At 45.5% G+C, this 27883-nt stretch overlaps 1 protein-coding gene across 1 annotated transcript; it reads right to left on the minus strand.

The window, feature by feature from the left end:
* On the minus strand, positions 1-27414 carry NTMT2 (N-terminal Xaa-Pro-Lys N-methyltransferase 2; the record flags this gene model as incomplete). The annotated part of the gene is made up of 4 exons (XM_084637985.1): positions 1-275; positions 3596-3845; positions 17413-17588; positions 27261-27414. 4 exons carry the CDS (start codon positions 27412-27414, stop codon positions 1-3), a joined length of 855 nt encoding a protein of 284 aa, XP_084494111.1.
* Positions 27415-27883: the final 469 nt, after the last annotated feature.

The following is a 27883-nucleotide window of genomic DNA, read 5'->3' on the forward strand; positions in this document are numbered from 1 at the left end:
TCAGGGTACGCCAGGGTTCTTCTGCATGGCCAACATCCAGACTGGGACACACTGCTCAGGGAAGCGCTCCTGCCTCTCCTGCTGCAGGATGGTGAGTCCGCTTTTCTCAACAAGGCTCCGGAGGATGCTCAGGTCTCGGATCACACTGCTGTCCAATGGGTCCAGGATACAGCCTTCCCGGGCCACGTTGTCCTTGAGAATGACAACGCCGTTATCCTTCAAGCCATTTTGACACCGGATAAGAAACTCCAAGAGATCTTTATCGGTCAGGTATCCTATAGGTGAAGAGACAGAAATGGGTTGTGGTTCACCATTCCAGTGCATCTGATTGGACTCCTCTCAGCTGGGGCTTGACTTCATCAGCTTATTTATACTCCACTTATTTGACGCAAAGTAACTAACAGAAGTGTTTCTCAGGGTGAGAGCAGGAGACTGGGACTCATAGGACACCGGGTTTTCTTCCTTATACCAGCACTCTTTTGCTGGTATAAGCTGCATCTACACTAGGAAGGTTTGGTATAGCAATGCCACCAAACCTTTTCTAATGTAGACTAGGCCTTAGAGTCTCAGATGTTGTGTCTTGGGAGCAGGCCATTGGGTCAACATGCCATTGGAGGTGTTTTTAAAGAGTTAATCGTTCACACGCAAGGGTGCACCAAATGCACTGAAATCACCCAACCATTAAATCTATGAGATGATCTGAAACAGGTCACTTCCCATTCCATAAACATGAATCAATGTGATTAAACCTATTTCATTTTGTTTCATTTAGCAAAACTTCTCATTAAAAGGCTCACAGTCATGCCATGTTCCTATTTAGAATGAAGATGATCTAGATTCCCTGCCCCATGAGCCACTTTGTTCTCCCTACAGCTTTAATTTCTTAACTTTGCTCAGATTTGGGATGGGACATGGTAGCTAGCATGTTAATGTCCCAGGCTTGTGCTTTTGATTTGGCCCTAAGCAGTTAAGGACACCCTTGAATTTGCCATTTTCTTGTTGCACTCAGCTGCCAGCAGGGGCACTTGAAGCTGGACGATCCAAAGAGTTTGGACAACCTTCCTGCCGCTTTATTTCACACACAGCAGGTATTTGAGAAGCCTGACACCCTGTCCTCTTTTCCTGGCAAGCACGGTTCACTCCACAGCATTTGCAGGTAAGATAATAACACAGTCACTTGTGTTATAGGTACAGCTGATAGAGCCAGCTATACTTAAGTTAGCCTAAGAGTTTCCATTATAAGACCCTGTTTTCAGTTGCTTCTAACTTTGCCAAACTTAACCATTTGGGTTAAAATATTCCATGTCATGTGTCTGCCACAGAGTGAATTTTTTTTAAGTTTCTGCAAAAATGGTTCAGCCATTTCCAAAACCAAATTTAGGGAAAAATCTGATGTTTTTCCCATGTTAAAAAATGTGTACAAATGTTTCGTTACACAGTTCTAATGCCCCCATGCTGTGAACTAGAGTCACAGGATTTTTTTTATAGATTCATAGAGATTCCAAAGCCACAAGGGACCATTGTGGTCATCTTGTCTGACCTTCAGTATAACACAGGCCAGAGACCTTCCCTAAAATAATTCCTAGAGCAGATCCATTAGAAAAAACACCCAATTCTGATGTAAAAATGATCAGTGATGGAGAATCCACCATGACTCTTGGTAAAGCCACACTGCTGCACTGACCAGGAATCAAACTCAGCTCAATGGGTTGGAAGGCGGCTATACACTCAACTATACCACCACCTGAACTGGCCCCTTTAATGGAATTCAGACCATAGCATGAGCCCCTTTAAGGGAGAGGGCCTCAGTCCTGTGACTGAATAGGTGTGCCCTGGCTAGGGCTGATTACAGGGCAGGGTAGCACCTGGGGTCAGAAGACATATAAGGAGGCTTGAGAGCCAGGAAGGAGAGAGAGGCCAGAAGTAGGCTCCTGGGTGGTGGGAACTCCAGAGCCCCAGGGAGTGCTCCTGTGGCCATTGTCCTGTATAAGGGGCAGGGAACTAGGAGAGAACAGAGGATGAAGGAAGCCAAGGGCCTGCAGAGCAGTAGTGGGGACTTACCTGCAATCTCTGTGAGTGCTGGGGTGAAGGAAGGCCTAGAGGGCCCTGTGGTTTCAGTCCCATACACAGAGCAAGGAAAGAACCCAGATGGGGTGTGAGCCCTTCCCTAACCCCAGGGTGGCTGCCGTTTGCATTGTTGCTTTGTTTGAGTCTTTGAACTCCATTAGGGGATGATAGGGACAAACCCAGGAACCCTCCCCTTGAAAGAAGATTGGGGACTGAGGGAGAAGTAAGTGACAAAAGGCGGCAGAGCCAGAGGTGTTTGGAGTTACAATATGGGTCTTTGCTATATGCCTTTGAGACATGTATAATGATAAATTACTCCATGACAAGGGTGTTCTCAGCCCAAGGGAGTGTTGGGAGTGGGGTGACCAGATAGCAAATGTGAAAAACCGGGACAGGTGTGGGAAGTAATAGGTGCCTATATAAGAGAAAGCCCCAAATATCGGGACTGTCCCTATAAAATTGGGACATCTGGTCACCCTAGTTGGGAGGGAAACTGAGGCCAGGTGTCTGCGGGGCACCTTCCTTCCTTGCGAGGGCGCTTGAGGAGGGCCTAGCCTAATACCACCAGGAACTTGAAATTTGGCAGCTAAATTCTTTGCAGAGTTCATCTGCACTGAACCTGCTCCATCCTCGACCTGTCCCCCTCACTCCTCCCCTCAGCTGATCTGCCTCCTAAGTAAACCCACACACACGTTGTGGAACTAACGTGACATTTTCTACAATCCCATTGTTCACTCTGCAGGAGTATTCTGACAGCTAAATCTTAACAGTAGATTTAAGCATACATTTAATCTCTGCAAAACACTATGTGTTTAAACAGAGGCAATACAGGCATGGTTGAGTTCTGACCACCCAAAGGATTGAATCCTACGGGGAAAATGTATTCCCTTCCCTGACCCTGTGTCTGTCTGGTATATTTTGATTGTAAGCTCTTCAGGGCAGAAAACATCTAATGCACGGTGTTTGTACAGCACCTAGCACAATGGAGCTCCATTTTGCTTGTCCTTAGGCACTACCATAATAAACATGATAACCAGACTATGATGTGCCATACCAACAGTGACTGAGCATGCTCCTTTCCAAGGCTGCAGAGGTGCAACAGTATTTTCCTGCAGTTGCTCCTCCTGGCAGCTGGGGACTGCTATGGTGCACTAGAACTGAAAACAAGGAAATTGTATCTGCTATCAAATATCAGGGGGTAGCCATGTTAGTCTGCATCCACAAAAAAACAAGGAGTCCAAGGGCTCCTTAAAAGACATGGAGAGAAATGCATCAGATGAAGTGGGTTCTAGCCCATGAAAGCTTATGCCCAAATAAATCTGTTAGTCTTTAAGGTGCCACCGGACTCCTTGTTTTTGTATCTTCTGTGTTCTCAATGCCGCACCTTGCCAGTGCCTATGCCCAGGCAATCTTAATTCAGGCATTTCCTAACTTTTGAGTACCTGACTTTGCAACCTCAACATTCTTTGAACATGTATTTTAATGCAATATATGGATGGTTCATTAAATATATAAATGGTGAACTAACCTGAAACCCACTGTATCCAGATGACATCATATTTTTGGGGGGCTGGAGTGAATTCCTGGAGGCTGTAGCAATAGTACATCTTTACTCTGTCCTTCTTGCCCTGTAAATAGTTCTGGGCCTCAGCCAGGAAATTCTCCATCATATCCACCAGTTCCACGCTCTTGAAAACTGGCAAGAGGACATGCTTAGTGACCCGTCCAATCCCAGAACCACAGTCGAGGGCATGCTCCGTGCCAGCTTTTCCAGGACCCTGTGGAGTACAAGAAAACCATTTAAAAGCCAGAAATAGCACCACCAGGAGGATCGCTGGATCACTCAATTAGTCCATCAAATCCACTTTCTTGCCTCCATCATAATTTTATACTTGACACTGAAAAGGAAACGCTGCATTGTGCACATAGTTGGTTTTGCAGTGCTGTACAGAATTTGATGGTAATGTCAGCACAGAAGGAAATTCTCCCCTGTCCCCTGCTGCAATCAGCTTACAGTCTAATGTATGAGCTCTGACTAAGCTTAACATGCAAACCTAAAAATATCATTACCAGACAGAAAATTATCCAGATGATTAACTCTGTGATCCCCAGTGGCAGGGAGTTTCACAGGTGGCCTGCATTTACTGGTCATTAACTTCCTGGCATGCCTTTTTGGTTTTGGTCCGTGGGACAGGGTCTTGTACTAAACTCTTAACTTGAATGGCTCTATCAAGTTCCCCTGTGGGGGCTTGTCTACATTATAGCACTTTATCATGTTCAGGCATGATTGGGAAGAATCAAGTTAGCTGACAAGATTGGCCACAAATGACCATCAACAGGATATTTACAGTGTTGTGGTAGCTGTGTTAGTCCCAGGATATTAGAGAAACAAGGTGGATGAGGTAATATCTTTTATTGGACCAATTTCTGCTGGTGAAAGAGACATGCTTTCAAGTCCTGTGTAGCTCAAAAGCTTGTCTTTTTCATCAACCAAAGATGGTCCAATAAAATATATTACCTCATCCACCTTGTCCATCAACAGGATAGTAAAATGTTGGAGGGGGCCATGTCTCCCTCCAGTCGCTATGCCCCTGCCTTGGGAAAAATCACCCAACCTGTCTGTGCTCAGTTTACCCATCTGTAGGTAACCATATTTGCATACAGCCTAGAAATGCTGGAAGGCCTAATTAAGGAATGTTTAAGTGACATGTCCCTGACAATAGACTAGAACTTGGGACCTCCTAAATCCCAGCCCTGTGCTCATTCCTACAAAGCAGGGAGTCTTTTGCCTGGCACAATGGTGAACATAAAGTTTTCACAAGTCCTTAGTTTTCCGAAAACATTCACCCATTTCATAAAGTCCTTGCAAGTTCAGTTCTCATCTATTCACACCTACCCATCCACCAAAACCAACCTGTCACAAAACCAACCGACCCCATGGTCCTCTGAAGACAACTAAATCTTAACAGTAGATTTAAGCATACGTTTAATCTCTGCAAAACACGGTGTGTTTAAACAAAGGCAATACAGGCATGGTTGAATTCTGACCACCCAAAGGATTGAATCATATGGGGAAAATGTATTCCCCCCCATAAGGTACATAGAATTCAAAAATGGACAAATTGATTTTGCTGAACATTTTTTAAAAAACATCATCTCTGTACAGAGATTGGACATGATCAATCTCAGCACCACAGGTATGTGTATGAGAAAGTAACAATGAGCTGCTGAAAAAGGATGTTTCTAATTGATGTGTTTCTTGCTTAATTATAGCAGCAGCTTCTATTCTAGCTATACATGGGCTCTTAAGAACCTGCTGTTTTGCTGTAAAATGGGAATTTTAGCAGTGTGCAGGCATTAACTGTGAGACTGGAACTCCTCCAACTTAATTTGTCTTTAAAGAAAACACATTGGAGACAAATGTAAACACCTTCTCCCCTCTCCTATGTAAGTCAGTGTTGAAACGAAAGCTAAGGGCCAAGGTCATCCCTGCTGTAACTCCATACCTTTCAAAAAAAGATACATCAAGGAAGGATTTGGCTCTATCTGCTTATTAAACAACCTCCTTCAACAAGACTAAGAATAAATCATGTCAGAGGCTTGTATATCATCACTTCTTGGGCCCCCTTTCAATGATTAATTCAGCAGATTATTACGGTCAAAGGACAGTCCCAAGGACGACATCATGGCTATAAATATACTGGCTGTGCATCTAGTTACATGAGGTAGCTGTAGAATAAACACAGAGGCCTGGAAAGATCTCAGCCACTCACTCTACTGGTCCTGCTTTGTCCATTTCTGAAGATTAATCTGACCTTACTTGCAAGAGTGTGTGTCTGCCCTGCACAAGGCAAACCCAAAATTTTCCACAGGAAAAATCCCTGTTTTCCAACCAGTTCTAGCATAGCTTTTTACTGATGCATTCATCAGAACAGATCTAATTTTTCATAGAATCATAGAAGATTAGGGTTGGAAGAGACCTCAGGAGGTCATTTAGTCCAACCCCCTGCTCAAAGCAGGGCCAAGACCAACTAAACCATCCCAGCCAGGGCTTTGTCAAGTTGGGCCTTAAAAAACTCAAAAGATGGAGATTCCACCACCTCCCTAGGTAACCCATTCAAGTGCTTCGCCACCCTCCTAGTGAAATAGTGTTTCCTAATATTCCACCTAGACCTCCCCCACTGCAACTTGAGATCATTGCTCCTTGTTCTGTCATCTGCCACCACTGAGAACAGCCTAGCTCCATTCTCTTTGGAACCCCCCTTCAGGTAGCTGAAGGCTGCTATCAAATCCCCCCCTCACTCTTCTCTTCTGCAGACTAAATAAACCCAGTTCCCTCAGCCTTTCCTCATAAGTCATGTGTCCCAGCCCCCTAATAATTTTTGTTGCCTTCCTCTGGACTCTCTCCAATTTGTCCACATCCTTTCTGTAGTGGGGGGCTTAAAACTGGATGCCATACTCCAGATATGGCGTCACCAGTGCCGAATAGAGGGGAATAATCACTTCCCTCGATCGGCTGGCAATGCTCCTACTAATGCGGCCCAATATGCTGTTAGTTTTCTTAGCAACAAGGGCACACTGTTGACTCATATCCAGCTTCTCGTCCACTGTAATCCCCAGGCCCTATTCTGCCAAACTGCCACTTAGCCAGTCGGTCCCCAGCCTGTAAGGACTTGCTAATCGGCCACATGGAAATTCACATCAGAGAAGTCAGGGTCACAAAACTCCTTCCTTAGGCTGCCTCTTATCTCGGTTTCCTTGTAAGGGCACTGTCTCATCCTCTGTAAATGTATCTACTAATTTACATACTATTAGATATTGCCCATGCACCTAGTGTACAGCATGTAAATGAACATGACAAATGTTCTTTGGCTAATTAAGAATGTTCTGGGCCTGTGGAGAATGCCTGATCCATGAACTCTTCACTAGCCAAAGAACATTAGTCATTATTCATTTTTGGCTTCCCAGTGCAATATCAAAAACCAAAACATTCTGATTGAAAATGGCACCACACTGCCTCCTGGGAGTTGTAGTTTGGATACCTTATGCTCCCATTGTCTGTTAGGCAGAGCTGTCTGGCCAGATTTCATCTCTCACGATGCACCATGGCCAGGAGCTCCCTATGAGGCACCCGCTTCCCTCAGCGAGAGGGGAGAAAGTGGTGTATCATGGAAGATGTAGTCGCACCTGGAAGGCCCACCTATTGGGGAGAATGTGAGCTTGAACCACCCCTGAACTACAGTACCCATGAGCCATTGCAACTCCATTTTTAATCAAAATATTTTGCTTTTCAGCTGAAATTATCTGAATTTCAGGTGCCCTGTATTTTAATGAAAAATCAAAATTTTCCACAGAGAGCAGACACTTTTCTGCAAAAAAAAAAAAACCCTTACTTGAGTTGAAAACCCAATTTTCCATTGTCAAACAGTTTTGCCAGACAGGCTTTTGATCAGCCTTGCTTTAGGATTGTTTGAATGGAAAACACTCTACTGGTTGGTTCCCTCATTCCGTCTCGTCCCCTAAGCTGCTATCCTGTAGGAGATGTACATATTCAAAAGCTCTGGCAAGTAGCAGAATGAGGTGCTCATGGAGCTTCCTAGGGTCATGGCAGTATAAAATTAGTCTCTCTGGGGCACTGCCCTAGTGGGGCTCTGGACTCTTGCCATACCCAGTTACCACCATGGGGTTACTCCAGTACAAGCCACACCCTCTTAGTCCTTGTTGTGAGTCCTGCCCTTGTGGGCCCTGCTTGGTTGATGGGTGGGGGGGAAAGCAAAGATGCAGGTTCAACACAAAACAAGCCCCTCCTGAGATCAATGAAAAGCAGAAATGGTAGAGGCACCACCTTACTTCAGAGGTGCCTGGGTAGCCGCCTCAGTCTTTACCTATCGGGTTTGCCCCTGAAGTTCACTGGGCTCCTTGCAGAGCTGGGGGCGTTTCTGGAGTGAAGGTTCTTCCTGCTGTTTCAGGAGCTACTCCAGCCGCTCCCTTCTCAGGGCTTCCCCCCTGCAGATTGCAGCTTCCTGTTCAGGAAGGACAGGCAGGGCAGAAAAGGTGGGGGAGTAGCACTGTATGTAAGGGAGCAGTATGACTGCTCAGAGCTCCGGTACGAAACTGTAGAAAAACCTGAGTGTCTCTGGATTAAGTTTAGAAGTGTGTGCAACAAGAGTGATGTAGTGGTGGGAGTCTGCTATAGACCACCGGACCAGGGGGATGAGGTAGATGAGGCTTTCTTCCGGCAGCTCACGGAAGCTACTAGATCACATGCCCTGATTCTCATGGGTGACTTTAATTTTCCTGATATCTGCTGGATATTGCTGCTGGAGAGCAATACAGCGGTGCATAGACAATCCAGGAAGTTTTTGGAAAGCGTAGGGGACAATTTCCTGGCGCAAGTGCTAGAGGAGCCAACTAGGGGGGGCGCTTTTCTTGACCTGCTGCTCACAAACCGGGTAGAATTAGTGGGGGAAGCAAAAGTGGATGGGAATCTGGGAGGCAGTGACCATGAGTTGGTTGAGTTCAGGATCCTGACACAGGGAAGAAAGGTAAGCAGCAGGATACGGACCCTGGACTTCAGGAAAGCAGACTTCGACTCCCTCAGGGAACGGATGGCCAGGATCCCCTGGGGGACTAACTTGAAGGGGAAAGGAGTCCAGGAGAGCTGCCTGTATTTCAAGGAATCCCTGTTGAGGTTACAGGGACAAACCATCCCGATGAATCGAAAGAATAGTAAATATGGCAGGCGACCAGCTTGGCTTAATGGTGAAATCCTAGCGGATCTTAAACATAAAAAAGAAGCTTACAAGAAGTGGAAGGTTGGACATATGACCAGGGAAGAGTATAAAAATATTGCTCGGGCATGTAGGAATGATATCAGGAGGGTCAAATCGCACCTGGAGCTGCAGCTAGCAAGAGATGTCAAGAGTAACAAGAAGGGTTTCTTCAGGTATGTTGGCAACAAGAAGAAAGCCAAGGAAAGTGTGGGCCCCTTACTGAATGAGGGAGGCAACCTAGTGACAGAGGATGTGGAAAAAGCTAATGTACTCAATGCTTTTTTTGCCTCTGTTTTCACTAACAAGGTCAGCTCCCAGACTGCTGCGCTGGGCATCACAAAATGGGGAAGAGATGGCCAGCCCTCTGTGGAGATAGAGGTGGTTAGGGACTATTTAGAAAAGCTGGACGTGCACAAGTCCATGGGGCCGGACGAGTTGCATCCGAGAGTGCTGAAGGAATTGGCAGCTGTGATTGCAGAGCCATTGGCCATTATCTTTGAAAACTCGTGGCGAACGGGGGAAGTCCCGGATGACTGGAAAAAGGCTAATGTAGTGCCAATCTTTAAAAAAGGGAAGAAGGAGGATCCAGGGAACTACAGGCCAGTCAGCCTCACCTCAGTCCCTGGAAAAATCATGGAGCAGGTCCTCAAAGAATCAATCCTGAAGCACTTGCATGAGAGGAAAGTGATCAGGAACAGCCAGCATGGATTCACCAAGGGAAGGTCATGCCTGACTAATCTAATTGCCTTCTATGATGAGATTACTGGTTCTGTGGATGAAGGGAAAGCAGTGGATGTATTGTTTCTTGACTTTAGCAAAGCTTTTGACACGGTCTCCCACAGTATTCTTGTCAGCAAGTTAAGGAAGTATGGGCTGGATGAATGCACTATAAGGTGGGTAGAAAGCTGGCTAGATTGTCGGGCTCAATGGGTAGTGATCAATGGCTCCATGTCTAGTTGGCAGCCGGTATCAAGTGGAGTGCCCCAAGGGTCGGTCCTGGGGCCAGTTTTGTTCAATGTCTTCATAAATGATCTGGAGGATGGTGTGGATTGCACTCTCAGCAAATTTGCGGATGATACTAAACTGGGAGGAGTGGTAGATACGCTGGAGGGGAGGGATAGGATACAGAAGGACCTAGACAAATTGGAGGATTGGGCCAAAAGAAATCTGATGAGGTTCAATAAGGGTAAGTGCAGGGTCCTGCACTTAGGGTGGAAGAATCAAATGCACCGCTACAGACTAGGGACTGAACGGCTAGGCAGCAGTTCTGCGGAAAAGGACCTAGGGGTGACAGTGGACGAGAAGCTGGATATGAGTCAGCAGTGTGCCCTTGTTGCCAAGAAGGCCAATGGCATTTTGGGATGTATAAGTAGGGGCATAGCGAGCAGATCGAGGGACGTGATCGTTCCCCTCTATTCGACATTGGTGAGGCCTCATCTGGAGTACTGTGTCCAGTTTTGGGCCCCACACTACAAGAAGGATGTGGATAAATTGGAGAGAGTCCAGCGAAGGGCAACAAAAATGATTAGGGGTCTAGAACACATGACTTATGAGGAGAGGCTGAGGGAGCTGGGATTGTTTAGCCTGCAGAAGAGAAGAATGAGGGGGGATTTGATAGCTGCTTTCAACTACCTGAAAGGGGGTTCCAAAGAGGATGGCTCTAGACTGTTCTCAACGGTAGCAGATGACAGAACGAGGAGTAATGGTCTCAAGTTGCAGTGGGGGAGGTTTAGATTGGATATTAGGAAAAACTTTTTCACTAAGAGGGTGGTGAAACACTGGAATGCGTTACCTAGGGAGGTGGTAGAATCTCCTTCCTTAGAGGTTTTTAAGGTCAGGCTTGACAAAGCCCTGGCTGGGATGATTTAACTGGGAATTGGTCCTGCTTCGAGCAGGGGGTTGGACTACATGACCTTCAGGGGTCCCTTCCAACCCTGATATTCTATGATTCTATGATTCCTCCTTTTTAAAGCTTTCCTGCTTCCCATGCATGATTGACAGGGTTACCTTAGTGCACAGAGCTTCCCAAGCCCCTTCTCTGTTAGTGCAGAGTTTATACAGCCCATCACAGGCAGCCATGGCAGAGGCTCATGGCGTCGCTGCTCAAGGCTTTGGAGGAGTGGAAAGGAATGCAAAGAAGGGCAGTGGCAGAGAAGGGATTAGAACACAGGAACTTTTCCATTACTGCTTCCTGTCTCAGAGGGAAAGCTGCAGGTGAGGAGGGAGGCACTAGAGTTGGTTTAAAAAAAAAAAGTTATTTTTCCACAAAAAAAATCATAAAGTTTGTATTTTAAAAAAAAATTGCAATGCAAATTTGTTGACAAACACAAAATTAAAAAGGGAAAATAATTCACTAATCAAAAAATATTTTTGATAAAAATTTTCAGTGTTCAGACACCAAAAACTTTACTGAGAATTGAAAACTTTTATGGCAAAATATTCAATTTCCATTTTGTCATCTAACAACTGGAAAACTTCAACCCAAATGAAAATTGTCCACACACACACAAAAAAAATCATTTTGGTCAAAAAGCCAATGTTAGTCAAAAAACATTCTGATGACAAGACTTTAGTCAGCTCTAGGAGTAATGGGATGCAGAGAGAAGGCAGAGGATTGGGCCATGAGTGTATTTGGGTTTGGATTCACTATACACCGAGTACTAGGCCAAACTATTTGACATTCATTGGATAATAAAATAATGACCATGCCCTATCCTTTGGTGTTCAGATCCAACAAATGAGCCAATAACATCATGTAGTGGTTAGTGGCCATCCCTCCCTGTCAGTCTCAGAGAGAGGCCATGCCTGCTCATTATGTTGTACCTATACATGCAATGCTCAATAAGAGAATTAGCAGTCTCAGGGCTCTGGTCCTCGGGCAGGGCAGAGAAGTAAGCAAAAGCAGGTCATCCGGCCTAAGATGGGTAGGCGGCCATCCCAGGAGTGGGACAACTGCAGGGGGACCCAGACCCACCCTACTCCACCCAGCCCAGGGCCCTGACAGTGGCAGAGGGTTCCACCACTGGGTCAGTAGCGATTCCACTGTAACACGCTGACCTAGACTCTGGCAACACAACCGGACTCTGGTGTCCCTGGGCTACTTCCTACTACCCCTCCTGAGTGTACCTCCATCTCCTGGGGTTCCTCTGTCCCCCCAGGGTACAAGTACAGTGGTAGTCCCAGTAGCTCCTCCGGGTACTGGTCAGTCAACAGTTCCAGCACCTCTTCTGGGTCCTCAGCACTGGAGAGCTCCAACTCAGGTGCAGGGCTCAGCATCAGGCAAGAAACATCTGCTTCCTTCTCCAGCTCTTGCATAACTAAGCAGCAGGGCCTGCCTTTTAAACTTCCTGTCCTGCCCCTCTGGTTCTGGTCGGGGTTGTGGCTTGCCTGGCTCCATCCACCAGTGGTGGAGAGTGGTTTCTCCCCAACACTCTCAGAGGGAGGCCACGCCCCCTCACTATACATGGTAATGGGCACGTTATAAATATCTGTGAGAAACGTGAAGATAAGATACAAAAATCCCTATTAGAACCTCTTGTCCCCATCCTGCAAATGGCTGCTTGTGTCTACAGAACATTTTCTAGCACCTTGTCCATTCTAATTTCAAAAGTCCAAGCAACAAAGCTTCCGCTACTTCCCTTGGGAAGTTATTACACAGCCTAACACTGTCGGAAAGACTTTTCTGATATTCAGCCTATATGTTCCCATTCTTACTTTCATCCCATTATCTCCATGTTATACCCTATGTACCTTGCTAAATAATCCCTCTCTCTTAGCAAGTCTCCCTTTAGTCATTACTTGGTCAAGCTAATCTCTTTTATCCTCGTATACCCTTTCTTCCAGACCACCCTGATAATTCTTATCAGCACTGTTTGAATACTGTTTATTGGTTATATTATTTGATGAAGTGCAGGGCACCTTACTGACTAATGAACTCATTGTATATTTTCTTCTATTACCCAACCAATGGTAGTTTTGTTCCTCTTCTCTGAACTCACTTCATTTTGTCAATATTTTGCTGGTAACCAACTGTCCAGAAGTCAGTGCAATATTCCAGCTGCATTAGCACCAGAGCTATACAAAAAGAATTATTATCTCTTTACCCCATTACATTATGCCTTCATATAAGCAGACCGAAATGTAGATTTTTTTTTCAGTCGTATCGTCTTGTAAATTCATCTGTAATTTATTGGCTGCTTTCCCCATAGGTCTCTCTTGGTATTACTGTCTCCCAGATTTCTCCCTCCCATTAAGTATGAGTCTCTTGGTTTATTTTTATCCACCTGTATTAGCGCATTTTGTACATTTTATTTTGTCTCACTTCTTTACTTCGTGTGCAAGCTCTTGGGGAAGGGACCAACTTTTAGTTCTGTGTTTATACAGCACCTAGCACAAGGGGCCCCTAGGTGCTACTGTAATACAAGTAACTAATAGTAGTAATAGTTCAACAAGGAAATATCCAAGAATACTGAGGAAATAATACATACACCTTTAAAACAAAAAGCTGGGGATGAATTCTCTATCTCTCAGACAACCTATAAAGCATTAGGCTGGGGCTTCTGCTGGGATATACCAGAATGCCATAGTATTTATATTTTGGGCTTATCATTAGCCTTTTTTAACCTCAGGGAGCCATTTAGTGGATGGAAATAACACAGAATCCTAAAAATCAGGACTTGACATATCAAAAGCTTCCTAGTTCTTAAATCTCAACCTTAAAAATGGCTCCTGGGCATTAAAAAAAGCCTGTGAAATGTGTTAGAGCAAATCAACACACAAATGCAAGCACTAGAGGCTGCAGAGCACTAGCAAGGGAGATGACCTTGCCTGTAATGTAAAAGGGAGAGGGCTATTACGTGCAGTGTCTACTGTGACCAGCTCTATTTGAAGGGTTTCCCAAGCTAAGCTGGAACTAGATATAACACTTACAGTCCTATTCTTTGCATACTCAAGCAAGCATCAGCATCAGCAAAACCAGGCAGCTGGTCCGTGGTGATGCAAGTAATGGTTGATCAATTATGCTGGTTCCTGGATATTTACATAGGCTGGCCACACAAAGTGTGTGGTCTATTGCAGGAATTTTCAAGAATTGTGGCCTATTCAGGTTTGGACTTCACTCACCTCTGTGGTCAGATGTTTGGCTGCATCTGTGTGTTCCCCCTGTGTGCTGCTCCAGCCCAGACAGATGGCACAGCAGACTTCAGGCGAACCGCCCAATGACCACAAGATCCGTTAAGGCATGAAGGCATCCAGCCAGGCTTATTGTTGATAAAGCATGATACTAGTATCCCACAGACTCTACCAGACCACTAATAAATGTATGCCTGTAGTGAGGCGGTGTGGTGCCCCACCACCCCACAGAGGGAAGAACCTCCCCAGACACCAAAGTGGGTGGAGCCAGTGGATCCTGCGCCCGCCCCCTAGAGGTCAAGGCGCAGGACAGGAAGTATAAAAGCCCAACCCCAGAGCTCACTTGGGTGGCAGCCGCCGGAGAGGCCAGGTGCCTGTGGCCTGGCTCCGGCTTGGGAGACCCTGGCAATCCGCGGCTGACCCAAGGACTGGCTGGACCAGCCAATGCCTAATGCCGACCAGTGCACAGAGGAGCTGCCAAGCCTACCCCTCGCCAGCTACCCAGAGGAGCTGCCAAGCCTACCCCTTGCCAGCTACCTGGAGGAACCCATGGTGCTGGAACCCTCTGAGGATACCACCCTGACCCAGGTACCCTACGAGGGGGAGTCCAGAAGTAGCCCGGGGGCAGCCGACCCTAGTCTGGCTGCAGCGCTGCCAGAGCCAATGTCAGTGTGTTGTGGCCAGGATCCCCACTGACACAGCAGCAGGCCTTCTGTCGCTGCTAGGGCCCCAGGCTGGGATGCAGTGGAATGGGTGGGCCTGCGACCCCCTGCCACACACCTCGTGGGTGGCAGTCTCCCCCTCTCCCTGGTTGCTCAAAGCCAGGAGCCTGGGATTTGCTGTTGAACTATTTGCTCAGTCCCTGTCTGAGGGCCTGAGCCTGTGACTATTTGTTTGCTGCCAGCCCTGACCCAGGGCCGGGGCTTATATTGTACTGCTTGCTCAGTCCCTGCCTGAAGGACTGAGCCATAGACTGGGTATTCCCCAACCCAGCAGAGAGGGTGTAGCAAGGACGTGTGGTGCCCCACCACGCCGCAGAGGGACGAGCCCCGGCCGAGTCCCCTTACAATGCCCATAACAATGGACCAGCTCAGTGAACGGCGGGACTTTCCGTTCCTTCCTGGCACAGCTGGACTTCAAATGCAGGGGTTCTTGGCTCCCAGGACTGTAAGCAGTAAACTGGAGTGCACGGCCTCTCAGCCAAAGTATGATGCTACCCTCAGTGCAAAGCAGCAGAGACTTTAAAATACAAGGGACTTGTTAGTCATCAGATTTTATGCTGATCAGAGACAGAACAAACCCACTGCAACACCACCCAGAATGAGAAGACTGAAATGAAAAATTATTTTGCTACTCTCGATCGCAATTTTATGACCATTGGTTAGACGCTTATTTAATATGAAGGAGCACAACTAACTATATAAGTGCAGCATGGTCTAGTGGATTGGGCAGTGGTGTGGGAGTCAGGAGACTTGGGTTTGATTTCTGGTACTGATCTCCTCTGTGACCTTGGGCAAATCGCTTCCTCCCATCCCTTGCCTCTTTAGGGAAGGGAGTATTTCTTATTGTGTGTTTGTACAGCACCTAACACCCTGAGGTCCTGATCTGTTTTGGGACCTCTAGGTGCTAGTGTACTACTCCTAATAATTAATAATTTATTATTATTACTAATACATATTTACCAGTTCAGGCAATTCTATTGCACTGACATATTCCCCCAGTAGTTTCTATTGGATACAATATTCTTCCTCAATTCCTGCCCTACATTGCTATGTAGTGTTGTTCTGTGTTGTTAAAATACCACCACTTTCCATCCCAATATATTTAAACCTGATAAAGGAACATACTACTTTATAGAAACCCTAATTAACTCATGGATCTCATTGCCCCAAGATATCACTGAGGCCGAAAGCTTAGCAGGTTGCACAAACGTTTAAGACATGGGTATGGATAATGAACACATCCCCAGCGAGGTGCTTTGGAAAAATCCCCCCTTGACGCCCATCTGCATCTTTAAGCACCTACATATCTTTAAAAATCTGGCCCTAAGTGACTGAGGTTAGGAAAAAAAATTCTCTATGGGCAGCTTATTCCATGTTTGCCTAATAGAGGGTGGGATGCGGCACACCCCTATCCCAATCAGGAAATCGCTAACAAGCTCCTCTGGGCTCAACCAGTACTAAATAGGTGCATCTTCAGAGGACAGGACAAGGAGTAATGGTCTCAAGTTGCAGTGGGGGAGGTTTAGATTGGATATTAGGAAAAACTTTTTCACTAGGAGGGTGGTGAAACACTGGAATGCGTTACCTCGGGAGGTGGTAGAATCTCCTTCCTTAGAAGTTTTTAAGGTCAGGCTTGACAAAGCCCTGGCTGGGATGATTTAGTTGGGGATTGGTCCTGCTTTGAGGAGGGGGTTGGACTAGAGGACCTCCTGAGGTCCCTTCCAACCCTGATATTCTACGATTCTATGATTCTCTGCCATGTGTAGGAAATGAGCTTAAAAGAGAGAATCTGTCACAGGAAAGGGTGGTAACCAGAGGAAGGCAGCTGGGCCTCAGAGGCAGCAATGCTTGCAACAGAGCTGCCAGGAGGAAGATGGCTTGCAAACCTCTGCCACACGCAAGGGCCCTCCAGATCAGGTACAAGCCAACTACAACAGGGAGAGGTTGGAGATAAGCCCTGACCTAGGGTTTAACTACTTCACCTTCATTGACAAGCCAGACCTCTATAGACTCATAGACTTTAAAGTCAGAACGGACCATCATGATCATCTAGTCTGGCCTCCTACACATTGCAGGCCACAGAACCTCACCCATCCACTCCTGTAACAGACTCCTAACCTCTGGCTGAGTTACCGAAGTCCTTAAATCATGGTTTAAAGATCTCAAATTACAGAGAATCCACTATTTACACTAGTTTAAACCTGCAAGTAGCCGTGCCCCATGCTGGAGAGACTAATTTGAACGACTTGGAAAGCAAGTGTCCCGTAATTGGAAAGACTTTTAAGAGAGAAGGGTCTCTGAAAAAGCCCTGGACCTAAAAAGGCCCAGCCTATCATGTGGGATGTCTCACAACTTCTTCAGAAACATTTAGAAACAGACTCTGAGAGAGGCAGGGTAGTGGGCTAGCTGGAATATTAGTCTGATTTGGTATATTATGTCCACTTTACAGAACGGACCAGGTCTGACCTTGTAGCATTTACACAGGTGAAACTCCTACTGAAGCCAGTGAGACTTTTGCCTATGTACGGCCCCAATCCTACAAATAGAACCACCCCATAACCTCTGTGGAACTCTGGGGTTCTGTGCAAGTGCTTGGGTCCACCTGCATGGCGTGTTTTGCAGGATCAGGCCCTAAGAGCTGAAGAAGGACTGGGCATGATGCAGGTGAATTATGAGACATGAGCCCTGCTTCTTGCCAAAGATTGGAGCGGATGACTTACCCCAATAAACTTTCTAAGAAATTCCCTGGAGGATTCAATGTCTGTACTGGACAGCTCGATGTAGTCTCCCATCATGCCCTCTTCTGTCGCTGGCACCTCCCGGTAGAAATGTTTGGCTCTGGCATAGAACTGCATCTCGCCGTTGATCACTTCGCTCGTTAAAGCATAAAGTTTCACTGCAAACAGAAAGTGTATTATTATTTATTTATAATGGGATACTCCATGGTCTGATTGGGTGTCTTATTGGTGTGTGTGTGCACGCATGTAAGATATTTGAATGTGGAAATAAACCAACAATTTGCAAAATTCTCTTCCTAATTAAAAGAATGATTAATTCTGGACTGGCTCCGGCAAGATGCTGAGGTCCATCAACTCGCATTAAAGTCAATGGGAATTGAGGCCGCTCAGCACCTTCCAGGGTCAGGGCCCATTTGTGTAAATACATCCCTACCTTCCCAGACGGCTCCATGTTAATTCAAAATTGTAGATTTCAGACTTGAGAGCAAACACACATGCAAATTAGACCCATAGAGGCTGTTTGCTACACAGCAGAACCGTGGGTCGCATTAACATTTGTGCAGTGCCACTTTTTAGACTATGGGTATGTCTACATGGCAATCAGAGGGATAACTGCGCACACATGGACCTACCTGAGCTAGCTTTGCTCGAGCTAGCTTGAATAGCAATAGCATTGAAGTCCCAACAGTATGAGCCAGTTGCTCAAGTACAGCCCGTGCTGCTGCGGTTTCACTTCTATTGTTGTTTGAGCTGCTTCGATCAAAGCTAGCTTGGGTATGGCTCCATGTGCTGCAGTCACACCTCTGATTGCAGTGTACAGGTACCCCGAGACGAAGCTAATTGGTTTGTATAGTCCAAGGCCCAGCACCCTGTGTAGTTGATTATAAGCGTGCAAAGTCTGTGCCAAGCAGGAGTAAAACGGTCCCACCGGTGTGACTGAGTGAAGAATTCTATGACTTTCTGTAATGTTTTCTTCCTGCTTGGCACCGGTGTTGGGGTTAATTGCACAGTCCGGCCCTAAAAAGGTGCAAGGTGGTAGCGCATCAATCCCTAAATTTTCATCTGCCACAGATCAAAAAGGAGGAGGGATGTGTAATTGATGAGGGTGACACAATAGGTGCTAGAGTTTGGAGTTTCTATTTTCATTGTTTAGTTTTTAAATGTTTGGGCTCTATATTACTACCACATGGTTTGCTGGTAACCAAGAATAGTAGCTTTGCAGCTGTCTAAGAAACATGAATTCTCAACTTGATATTTGATACTTTTCCCTTTTTTCTTTCCTTAACTGAGATCTGTGCTAAATGTTCTGGGTTTTTCGTACTTACCCTTTCTGAGTATTTGTAGGCGCTTACAATCTAAATAAAAGACAAGACAACAGACAGATACAGACAGACAGATAGGAATACGAGGAAACAATGAGATAACATTGATCAGCATGAGAGAAAGTAGTCTCTGCCTAAGCATTGTCAAGTTTTTTTTTGTAGGCATCAATGCAAAGGAGAGTTTTGAGGAGGGCTTTGAAGGCGGATAATGTAGCTTTTTCTTGCATGAAAAAGAGCTGTTCCCAAACATTCCTGTGAATGAAGACCCAATCACACGACTGCCTTTGAATAGCAAGTAACAAGGAGGTAGGGATGAATCTAATGCTGGTACAGATTTGGAACAAATACTCGTGAGCAGTTTGCAGTATGTGGCCAGGCCTACTATAGGTCGTGCATCTCCAATACATGTGCAGCACTGGAAGTGAGCAAGTGCCAAATGTCCGTCTGGTTAGGTACCTTCAGCCACAGTGTAAACACAGATTTCCCTGTAGACTAAATAAATAAAATGAGGGAAAAGGAATGCAGTTTATGTAGCTTGCAACTGTTATGACTTTGTCTTCCGTGTACTGCACCTTTATTGATAATAATTATTGCCTGGGCTTTGAACAGGCAAGTGAGACTGCACTGTGGAGGACCAGAGTAGACCACAACTCACGAATGAGCATGGACTGTATTTACTGAAGGCAAGGAGCCCAGTGGGGAATAAATGTGTGCTTGCCCATCCTGAGCACCAGAATGACATCCTGGAGGCAAATGAGGGAGGGGCAAAGGAAGTAAAATAGGGAATAATTACCACTAAAGACCACTCTGAGCAAAATAGTGCTCTTGGGTTACGTATTAGCAGCATGCCAGGGATATCCTTTATCCAACAAAAGCAGCATTACCAGCCCTTCTTGTCATCACCTGCTTAAGCTGACTGCCGAGCGGATACTATTAAAGCTTTAATCCATTACACATTTATGTTATGCCTGAGAAATTTATACCACAAGTGAGTGCTGAGCCCAGCAAGGGTCAAACCCAGGTTTGACACACTCCACTGGTTATTTTCCATATTCCAAAAAAACATTTCACTAAAGGAAGAAAAATCAAGGGAGTGGCAGTGGATCCCCTGCAAATCTTGACCATGGTGATTGTCAGACCCTGGGAAATAGAAGGATCCACTGGCTGTCGTCCATTGCTGCAGGGACTGTTGCCCTTCTACTCCTGTATCCCCTTTCTCTGTATACTGCAGCCACTGCTGAGGCTAGTGGAACTGAGCCCCAGGATACTCGCTTTACAAGATCTCACTTAAGAGATTCCATTGAGGATTTCTAGAGCAATTTTATTGGGCTTATCAACAGACGGAGTTTCATATTCTGATGGATGGAAAGGAGAGGAATGAACATGCAGCTTGTGCTTCAGGGCTGAGGTTTGTGTGCAAGGGGCAGCCCATATTACTGTTCAGAGCAGTAACACTCAAAGTGTGACCCAAATGAAAGGGATCACATGGGAGTGACATGCTGCTCAGGATCTCAGATCTTTGGAGTCTGGCCCTGAATTTCTCATGGACCCTCAGCTACACACCACCCTCTGGCTTCCCCTCTCTACTGTCACCACATCCCAGAGGGGCACAGTTCATGGTTTTGCCCACTCATCAAGCCAACCAGGGGTCGTGTCAGATACATTCATGTCATGACTCCCATTGCAGCTAAACAGGAGAGAGACCAAATCTGACAATACCCACCGAGACCACAATAGAAGACTCAGACATAGATGTCGACATAAACTTCTCAGCCAAAAATGGCACTAAAAACTGTCCATTTCGATGTGGAGGGGTTCTCTGCAAAGAAGGCTGAAATGCTATCTGACATGAAAACAGATATTATGTGCTTGCAAGAGACACACGGCAAGGCAACAACACCAAACACTCCTGGCATGCATATAGCTGCGAACATCAAAAGCAACATTTATGCGGCACAATACTTTTATGTGACAAAAGACTGGTGGAAAAACACTGCTGTGAAGCACCATGGTACAAAAGCACTTATCATGGCAGCAATTTCTGTTTACAAACCACCAAGTGAACAGTTTGCATGGCCAACTGACCTTCCACTGCTGTAAAACCGTGTCTTGTCCCAGCCGATTTCAACAGTCACATCATCTCGGGATTCCCCAACGAAGGGGGGGAAGTTGAGAAGGGGGTGGCAACTAACAAGTTGAGCTTGCTCTATGACTTCAAGGACAAATGTGCCTTCCAAAGCACTGGATGGAACAAGGGGTACAATCCCGATCTAGCTTTTGTGACCCCTGAAAATGCCGGCAACTTCAGAAGGGAGGTTATGGCAATGATAGACCAGCACAAGTGGCAATAGAGGCTGCAGTGCAACCCAAAAACAAAGTACCTGCCAAGATTCTACTTCAGAAAAGCTTCCTGGGAAAGCTTCACCTTTGAACTAATGTATCCATCTGTAGTACCACTCTGATACATGAGCACTATGGCGAACTTGTCTCCCTGGTGTGAAAGTGTGCCCAAAAGTACATCCCTAAGTGATGTTGGAGACTACATACACCTGGGCTTTCAGAACAGGCAAGCCAACAATATAAGAGAGATTCAGAATTGTTTGACCTGGATCCATTCAGTGAAGAAACCAGTGAGCTTATGAGAGAGATTGGAAATGAGCAGCACAACCACTGAAGGGAGCTGATTGAAATGATAGCAAAAAAGAATGGGCCACCATTTGCAAGCTGAACCCCGATGCACAACAACCAAAGCGCGTTGCCATAGTCTCTCCCAACCAAGCTACACACCAACTCATCCCAACTCACAAACCAGCCCACAAAGCAAAGTATAAAACTAAACAATCAAGCAGGAACTTTGCTAACTCCTCAGACAACAAAGTCCACAATGAGCAGCAGCCATGAAAACCCTGAAAAGTGGAAAGCGGCTAGTCTCGATGGTATAGCTAATGAATCATTGCTACACTTTGGGACGAGAGCACAGAAGTGGCTATTTCACTTCTTTGTCGCTATGCAAGTGTTAACGCAGCCACCCAGGCTGTGGAGTCAGGCCAAAGGGGTTGCACTACTCAAACCACATAAAGACCCTAACCCTGCAAATAGTTATTGCCCAATATCCTAATCTGCTCAACCTACAAACTATATGAGCAGATGATAATAGTTAGAATAGTGCTCATAGAGGAAGAGCAGCTGGCTGATGCCCAGGCTGGTTTCCAACCAGGATATTTATGCTGTGGCCAAGTTGCAAACCTACCTCAATACATTGAAAATGGCTTCAAAACCTGCAAAATTACAGAGGCTGTATTTGTTGATCTGTCAACTGCATATCACACTGTGAACCATCATGCACTGCTGTTGAAATTGGAAAGAAGAGCCAGATAGTCCTGGTCACCTCTTCCCTGCTCAAAAATCAACATTTCTTTGCCAAAATGGATGGTCATAAAAGTTGATGGCTAGCACAATGGGAGGGATTGCCCCAAGGTTCAGTGCTATCACCCTTGCTGTTTAATGTCCACCCAAATGACCAACCAGAATTCCCTGACATGCAAAGATTAATTCAGGCAGATGATCTTTGCATAACTTCCCAGGTGGAAAGATTTGATGACACTAAGCGCATTTTAACCGACTCCCTGAGTGTACCTGAAAAATACTGCTGTACTTGGTTCCTGAATGCTAAGCCTAGCAAGACACAAGTGTGCACCTTCCACCTGAAACACCACCAGGCCAAGGAAAACTGCAGATATCATGGGATGATACAATCCTTGAGCACTCTGGATATCTGGAGTACCCTGTGGTCACATTGGACAGAATGCTGACGTTCAAAGAGCACAAGAACCTGAAAAAGTGAGCTCCAGGAATTGTGCACTCCAGAAACTGGCCAACACAAATAGGACCCCAAAATACTCTGAGCAACCAGTCTTGCCCTGTGTTACTCAGCTGTGGAGTACTGTGCCCAGAATGGTCACACTTGAGCCATGTACACAGAATTGAAACAGAACTCAGTTGTACGATTGTCACATTGACCTTGAAACCAACTCCTACACTGTTGTATACTGTCTCACTGGGATTCCACTGCCATCAGTGAGATGGGATGCCTTCAGTAAAAAGGAGAGACAAAAACAGGTGCATGATCCAAGACACCCACTGTGTGGGCACATTCCTTCACCCAAGAGGCTGAATTCCAGGAAGAGCTTTGCCTTTGAAAATCCCTTACCCCCCCCCCCAAAAAAAACACCGTGGAAGGCTGCAGAGTAACAAAATGTCAGGAAATGCTAGTAACCTTGGAGAACCTGGTTTCTTCAGGACCCAAGCACTGATGTAGAGCAAAAACACTGGTGTATGCTAAACCAAGCAAGAGCAGGGGGGCAAAGAGTGGTGACAATATGACCAAGTGGAAGTGAGGAATGACCCCAAATGTGAATGTGGAGAGCCTAGGCAAACATTTGAACACTCCCTGATGTGATGTCCCCTGTCGATATCCTATATTCCCAAGGAACTATTCCAGATAAAAGGACAATACCAGGTCTTGGGTGCAGTTTTGGAGTGACAAGCTTTGATGATCAAACCAACCACAGCTCCTTTCATGTTAGTCCTCCCCTTCTGTGCATGTAGGGAAGGTCATAACCTACAATTTGATCAGGCTGATTGCTATGGAACAATTGATTAGAAGTGAATGAGGAAGTGTATTTACTGATCCAATGTTTTATTGCAGTGTAGCTGTAAAATGAGATCCAGCATCCAGGCCAGGATCTCAGGCCCCTTAGCCTCAGAGATGTGAAGGGCTGTAGCTGTTTTTCATGTGTAGAGTTTTCAGAGGTAAATAGCTTACCTAGTCATATAGCTACTTTTGGGGTGTGAGAAATGTTTCTAGTGAAGTAGCATTTTTCTATACATTCTTGGTCTCCAAGCTGAAGCTGCTGGCAAGGAGTCCAAGCAGCGATGGTTATGAAGTACTCACTAGAAAGCAGACTGAGATCAGAAATTCATTTTGTAAAGGTCACTGAACAGTTATCAGATGTTAATGATTTGTAGTCAGTACCAACATGGTCTGGATGCAAAGTGGTGGCCAAGAGATGAATTCCAAGCCTGTGAGCTAAACCAATGAACGTTTACCTAAACTTTTTGCCGTTGCAAAGTCCAAATTGGCACTCCTATTCTTTTCTTAGGTATCAATTTAGGAGTTTCTTTCCCAAACTTCTGAAGGGCCCTTGCTCTGATCAAAGAAATGGTAGCAACCTAGTGTTGGAGGCATTCCTGCTCTCAGACATAATATCTCATATTTCTTAGCTGTGGGGTTCACTCTTCTAAAATTGTGTGATGGGAACAGAAGTTTGCATTTGTGAGCCTGTCTTTGTGACTCAAACCGATTTCTGTGAGACAGAGAACCAGTTCAGTTGTGTCCATTCAGCTGAGCCCCCACTTTAAAATGCATCATGTGGCCAATGCTTGGTGCATCAGTTTTAAACACACATTTGAGAACCCTGGGTGAATTTTACCCCTGTGTAGCAGACGGGCACAAGACTAGGGGCCACTTAAGCCCTTTTTTGTCCAAAGGTAAAGTTCATCCCCAAAGAACCAATTTTACATAGAGACCTGGGGCTCATGGTCCAGAATATTTAGCCCTACAAACTGACAGCATTCTGTTTTCTTTGCAGTGGATCATACTTCCTCAGCACCAGGGGGTGCTGGAGCAATTTGTATAGTAGGAGTACTGAGAGCCATTGAACCAAGCTGTAAACTCTGTATATGATGGAAACCACTTCAAGCCAGGGGGTGCTGCAGCACCCCTAGTTCCAGCACCTATGCTCAGCATTAAGGCCCCGATCCAGCAAAACACTTAAGTATTTTCATAAATGTAAGTATCTGAGTAGTTCCATTGAAGTCCACAGGTCTGCTCATGTGCTTCACGTTATACACTCACTTAAGTGCATTGCTAAGTTGGGGCCTAAATTCACTCCCATAACGTATTTATACAAAGAAAAAAGTGCTATTTTTGGCTGGAAAAATGGCATGTTGATTTCTTGTAAATTGGCTAGACACTGAATACGCTCAGCTCACATGTAACACTAGGGTGAGATTCTATGCTGCACCTCTCTAAGGTCCAGAACAGGACATATAGCCCAGGGTGAATGACGGCTAACTTTAAACCAACTTTGCACCTTCCTGACCCTAGGCTGCTCTAACCTTGAAATGGGACTACTTGTGCAAAGCTAGGTGCATGCTTAAGGCCTTGCTAAATCAGGGGCTTTGTCATGTTGTGTAATATTGAGGTTAAAGAAGAGAGACCTGGATCTAACCACAGATGCTGTGACTCAGACTTAGACGTTTTACATGGGGTGCTATGTTCTCCATGGAACTGAACTTGAAACAGTAATACTATCCTGGCTTTTGGGGCTGCCACATGCTTCCCAGCCCACCACTCATCTCCTTGCTCAGAGACACAGCAGAAAGAGTTGCTAAATTGGACAAACTGACAGTAAATTGACAAATTGGAAAGGGGTTAGAAAAGAGCTAGAAGATTGATTCAGGGACTAGGAAAACTGCTTTACAGTGAAAAACAAAAGGAGCTCCATCTATTTAGCATAACTAAGGCCTGGTCTACACTGGGCCGTGGGGGAATCGATCTAAGATACGCAACTTTAGCTACGAGAATAGCGTAGCTGAAGTCGAAGTATCTTAGATCGACTTAGAATCACTTACTTCGCGTCCTCACGGCGCAGGATTGACAGCCGCCGCTCCCCCGTCGACTCAGCTTCCGCCTCTCGCTGTGGTGGAGTTCTGGAGTCGACGGTAGAGCGATCAGGGATCCGATCCGGCAGGTAGTGTAGGCATGGCCTAAGAGGTGATTTGGTCAGTCTGCAGATATATTTGTGGGGAGAAGATACCTGATGGCAGAGAGCTCTTCAGCTTAGCAGACAAAGGGATAACCAACCCGACAGCTGGACACTGACGCTAGACAACCAGCTAGACACGATACTGGAAACAAGGCACAATTTTTTTTAACAGTGAGGGTAATTAATCATTTGAACAACTTACCTAGGGACCGGGTGGATTCTCCCATCACTTGATAACTTTAAATCAAGAGGTTGCCCTTCTAAAATATATGTTGCAGGAATCACTGTGTGAAACCCTGTGGCCTGTGCTATACAGGAACTCAAACTATTATTTTGGACAACTAAACAGTCAGAAATTTGGCTGAGTTTCTAATACCTTGCACTTATTTTCAGAACAAAGGGAAGGACTAGCATTGTAATGGACTTTTAGGAATTATGTAAGGCTATAACTAAGAAGATCTTTCTTTTTTATTGAGATTCCCCACAACATTCTTACCCATTCCCTCTCATCCTCTCAGAATGACTAGGGTGAAGTGAATTTATCTTCTATGGGACACTTCAGATGGTTGCACATTTTGTTTGTCTGTTTAGCAGCTTTATAGAAATAGTGCAAAACACAGAACTACCTCCACTCTCTAAGAGACCTATAAATGCCTTGATCTTTAACAGAATTCCCCCTGGTGTCAATGGCAGGTGCACATGTTCAGCAAAGGTGATCTGTTGCCTGTGAATGTGGAGGAAGCCCTCAAGAACAAATGCCCTGCCAATAAGATAAACAAGATGTGACCTTAAAGGTTCTTTCCATCTCTAACTGATGTGATTCTAACATTAAGCATAGCCTGCAGTATGCAGCTGGCAAAGTGACCATCTTAAAATAATACAGTCCTAAGTCAAAACCTGGCTTCTTTTTGATTGTCATCAGGACAATTGTGGCTTTTTGGAATTGGAGTAGGACATCCTAAACCTTACATATTCGGGGCCAGACATTTCAGTAGAGCTCAGATCCTATTTCAGCACTATTTCCTAAAAAAGTAGCTCGGCACTTAGCATTCAGCAGCTCCTGTCGAAATCTGGCCATAAATTAACACTTCCTTCCAGAAGTACTTTGAAACTAAATAAATAATTGGATTGAGTGAATTGTGGGAGAGATTTAGGATAGCAAACTCTTGATAACAGACCCACCCAGCATTGTTTCGCAAGCACCTTTCCACTCTGCAAAGCAAGACTTGGATCAAAGATACGGACATCTGGAAAGACAACAAATATGGACATTTGACAGCCAGAAAGCAAAGCATGTCTGCTCCGTTTTTTTTTCTCTCTCTCTCTCTCTTTCGCACTCACACACAATGCAGCTTCTCATCCTTAAACTCACAACACATTTTTTATTTTAACTGTAAATGGAAAAAAATAGCATTAACTGCATCTGCAAGCAAAGTAGATCTCATCTGCCAATCCATCTATTTCTGTGGTGCTTATCATTGTGGCACCAAGATACAATAAACTGTGATGCCAGATCAGTGGTAGCTGAAGGATAGAACAGACTGGCTTGTATAGCACCTTATTGTCTGTGCTAAGGCTTAGCAGAGCTATTTATCATTATTATCAATTTATTTGTATTCTGGTAGCTTGCACAATGCACTAGGCACTGTCCACAGACAGACACACACAGAGAACTCACCGAGGGGAAGCCGCTCCAGCAGGTAGAGGTAACTCTGAAAGAAATCACTTCGTATGGCCTTGTGCAGGATAAAAGACATGCTGTGCCGACAGAGCTCCTCATCCGTCTTGCGCCAGCGTGACTTAAAGGCTAAATGGGCTCCCTTACCATCCATGGTGATGATAGTTTATGGGCTGTTTGGGGAGGGTGGGTGGGAATTGCTTGGATTGTGGTCTGAGCAGTACCTGTCGTTTCCAAGAGGCTGAGAGTGTCATTTAAACTGGGGCAGTCCTCTGTCATCCTATATTGGAGGGAGGGGGAATGTCTGGGAATGGAGCCGGAGAAAGTGCTGGCTCTTAGCACTTGCTCAGAATAATCTCTCCCGTGTCACCCTCCTAACCTAGCAGCTGCTGGAAAGTTCTAAAAACCCAAACCGGGATATTGCTTAGCCAGGGTAAAAGTATATGTGCTCCCAGAGGGATCGCTCTAATTTGATTAGTTTTTAAAATCTTTTTAGCTTCTACTTCAAAGGACCATGGCTGTTGTGCAGTGGCTCCCTCTCCCTCTTTGGCATATTGGAGGGTGATTTTTGTTTTTCAGGCGCTGGGTCGCCTCCAAGCCATGTTTGCTATTCATTCCCCTGG

This window comes from Lepidochelys olivacea (assembly GCF_965140295.1).
Source record: "Lepidochelys olivacea isolate rLepOli2 genome assembly, chromosome: 8".
Classification (NCBI taxonomy): Eukaryota; Metazoa; Chordata; order Testudines; family Cheloniidae; genus Lepidochelys; species Lepidochelys olivacea.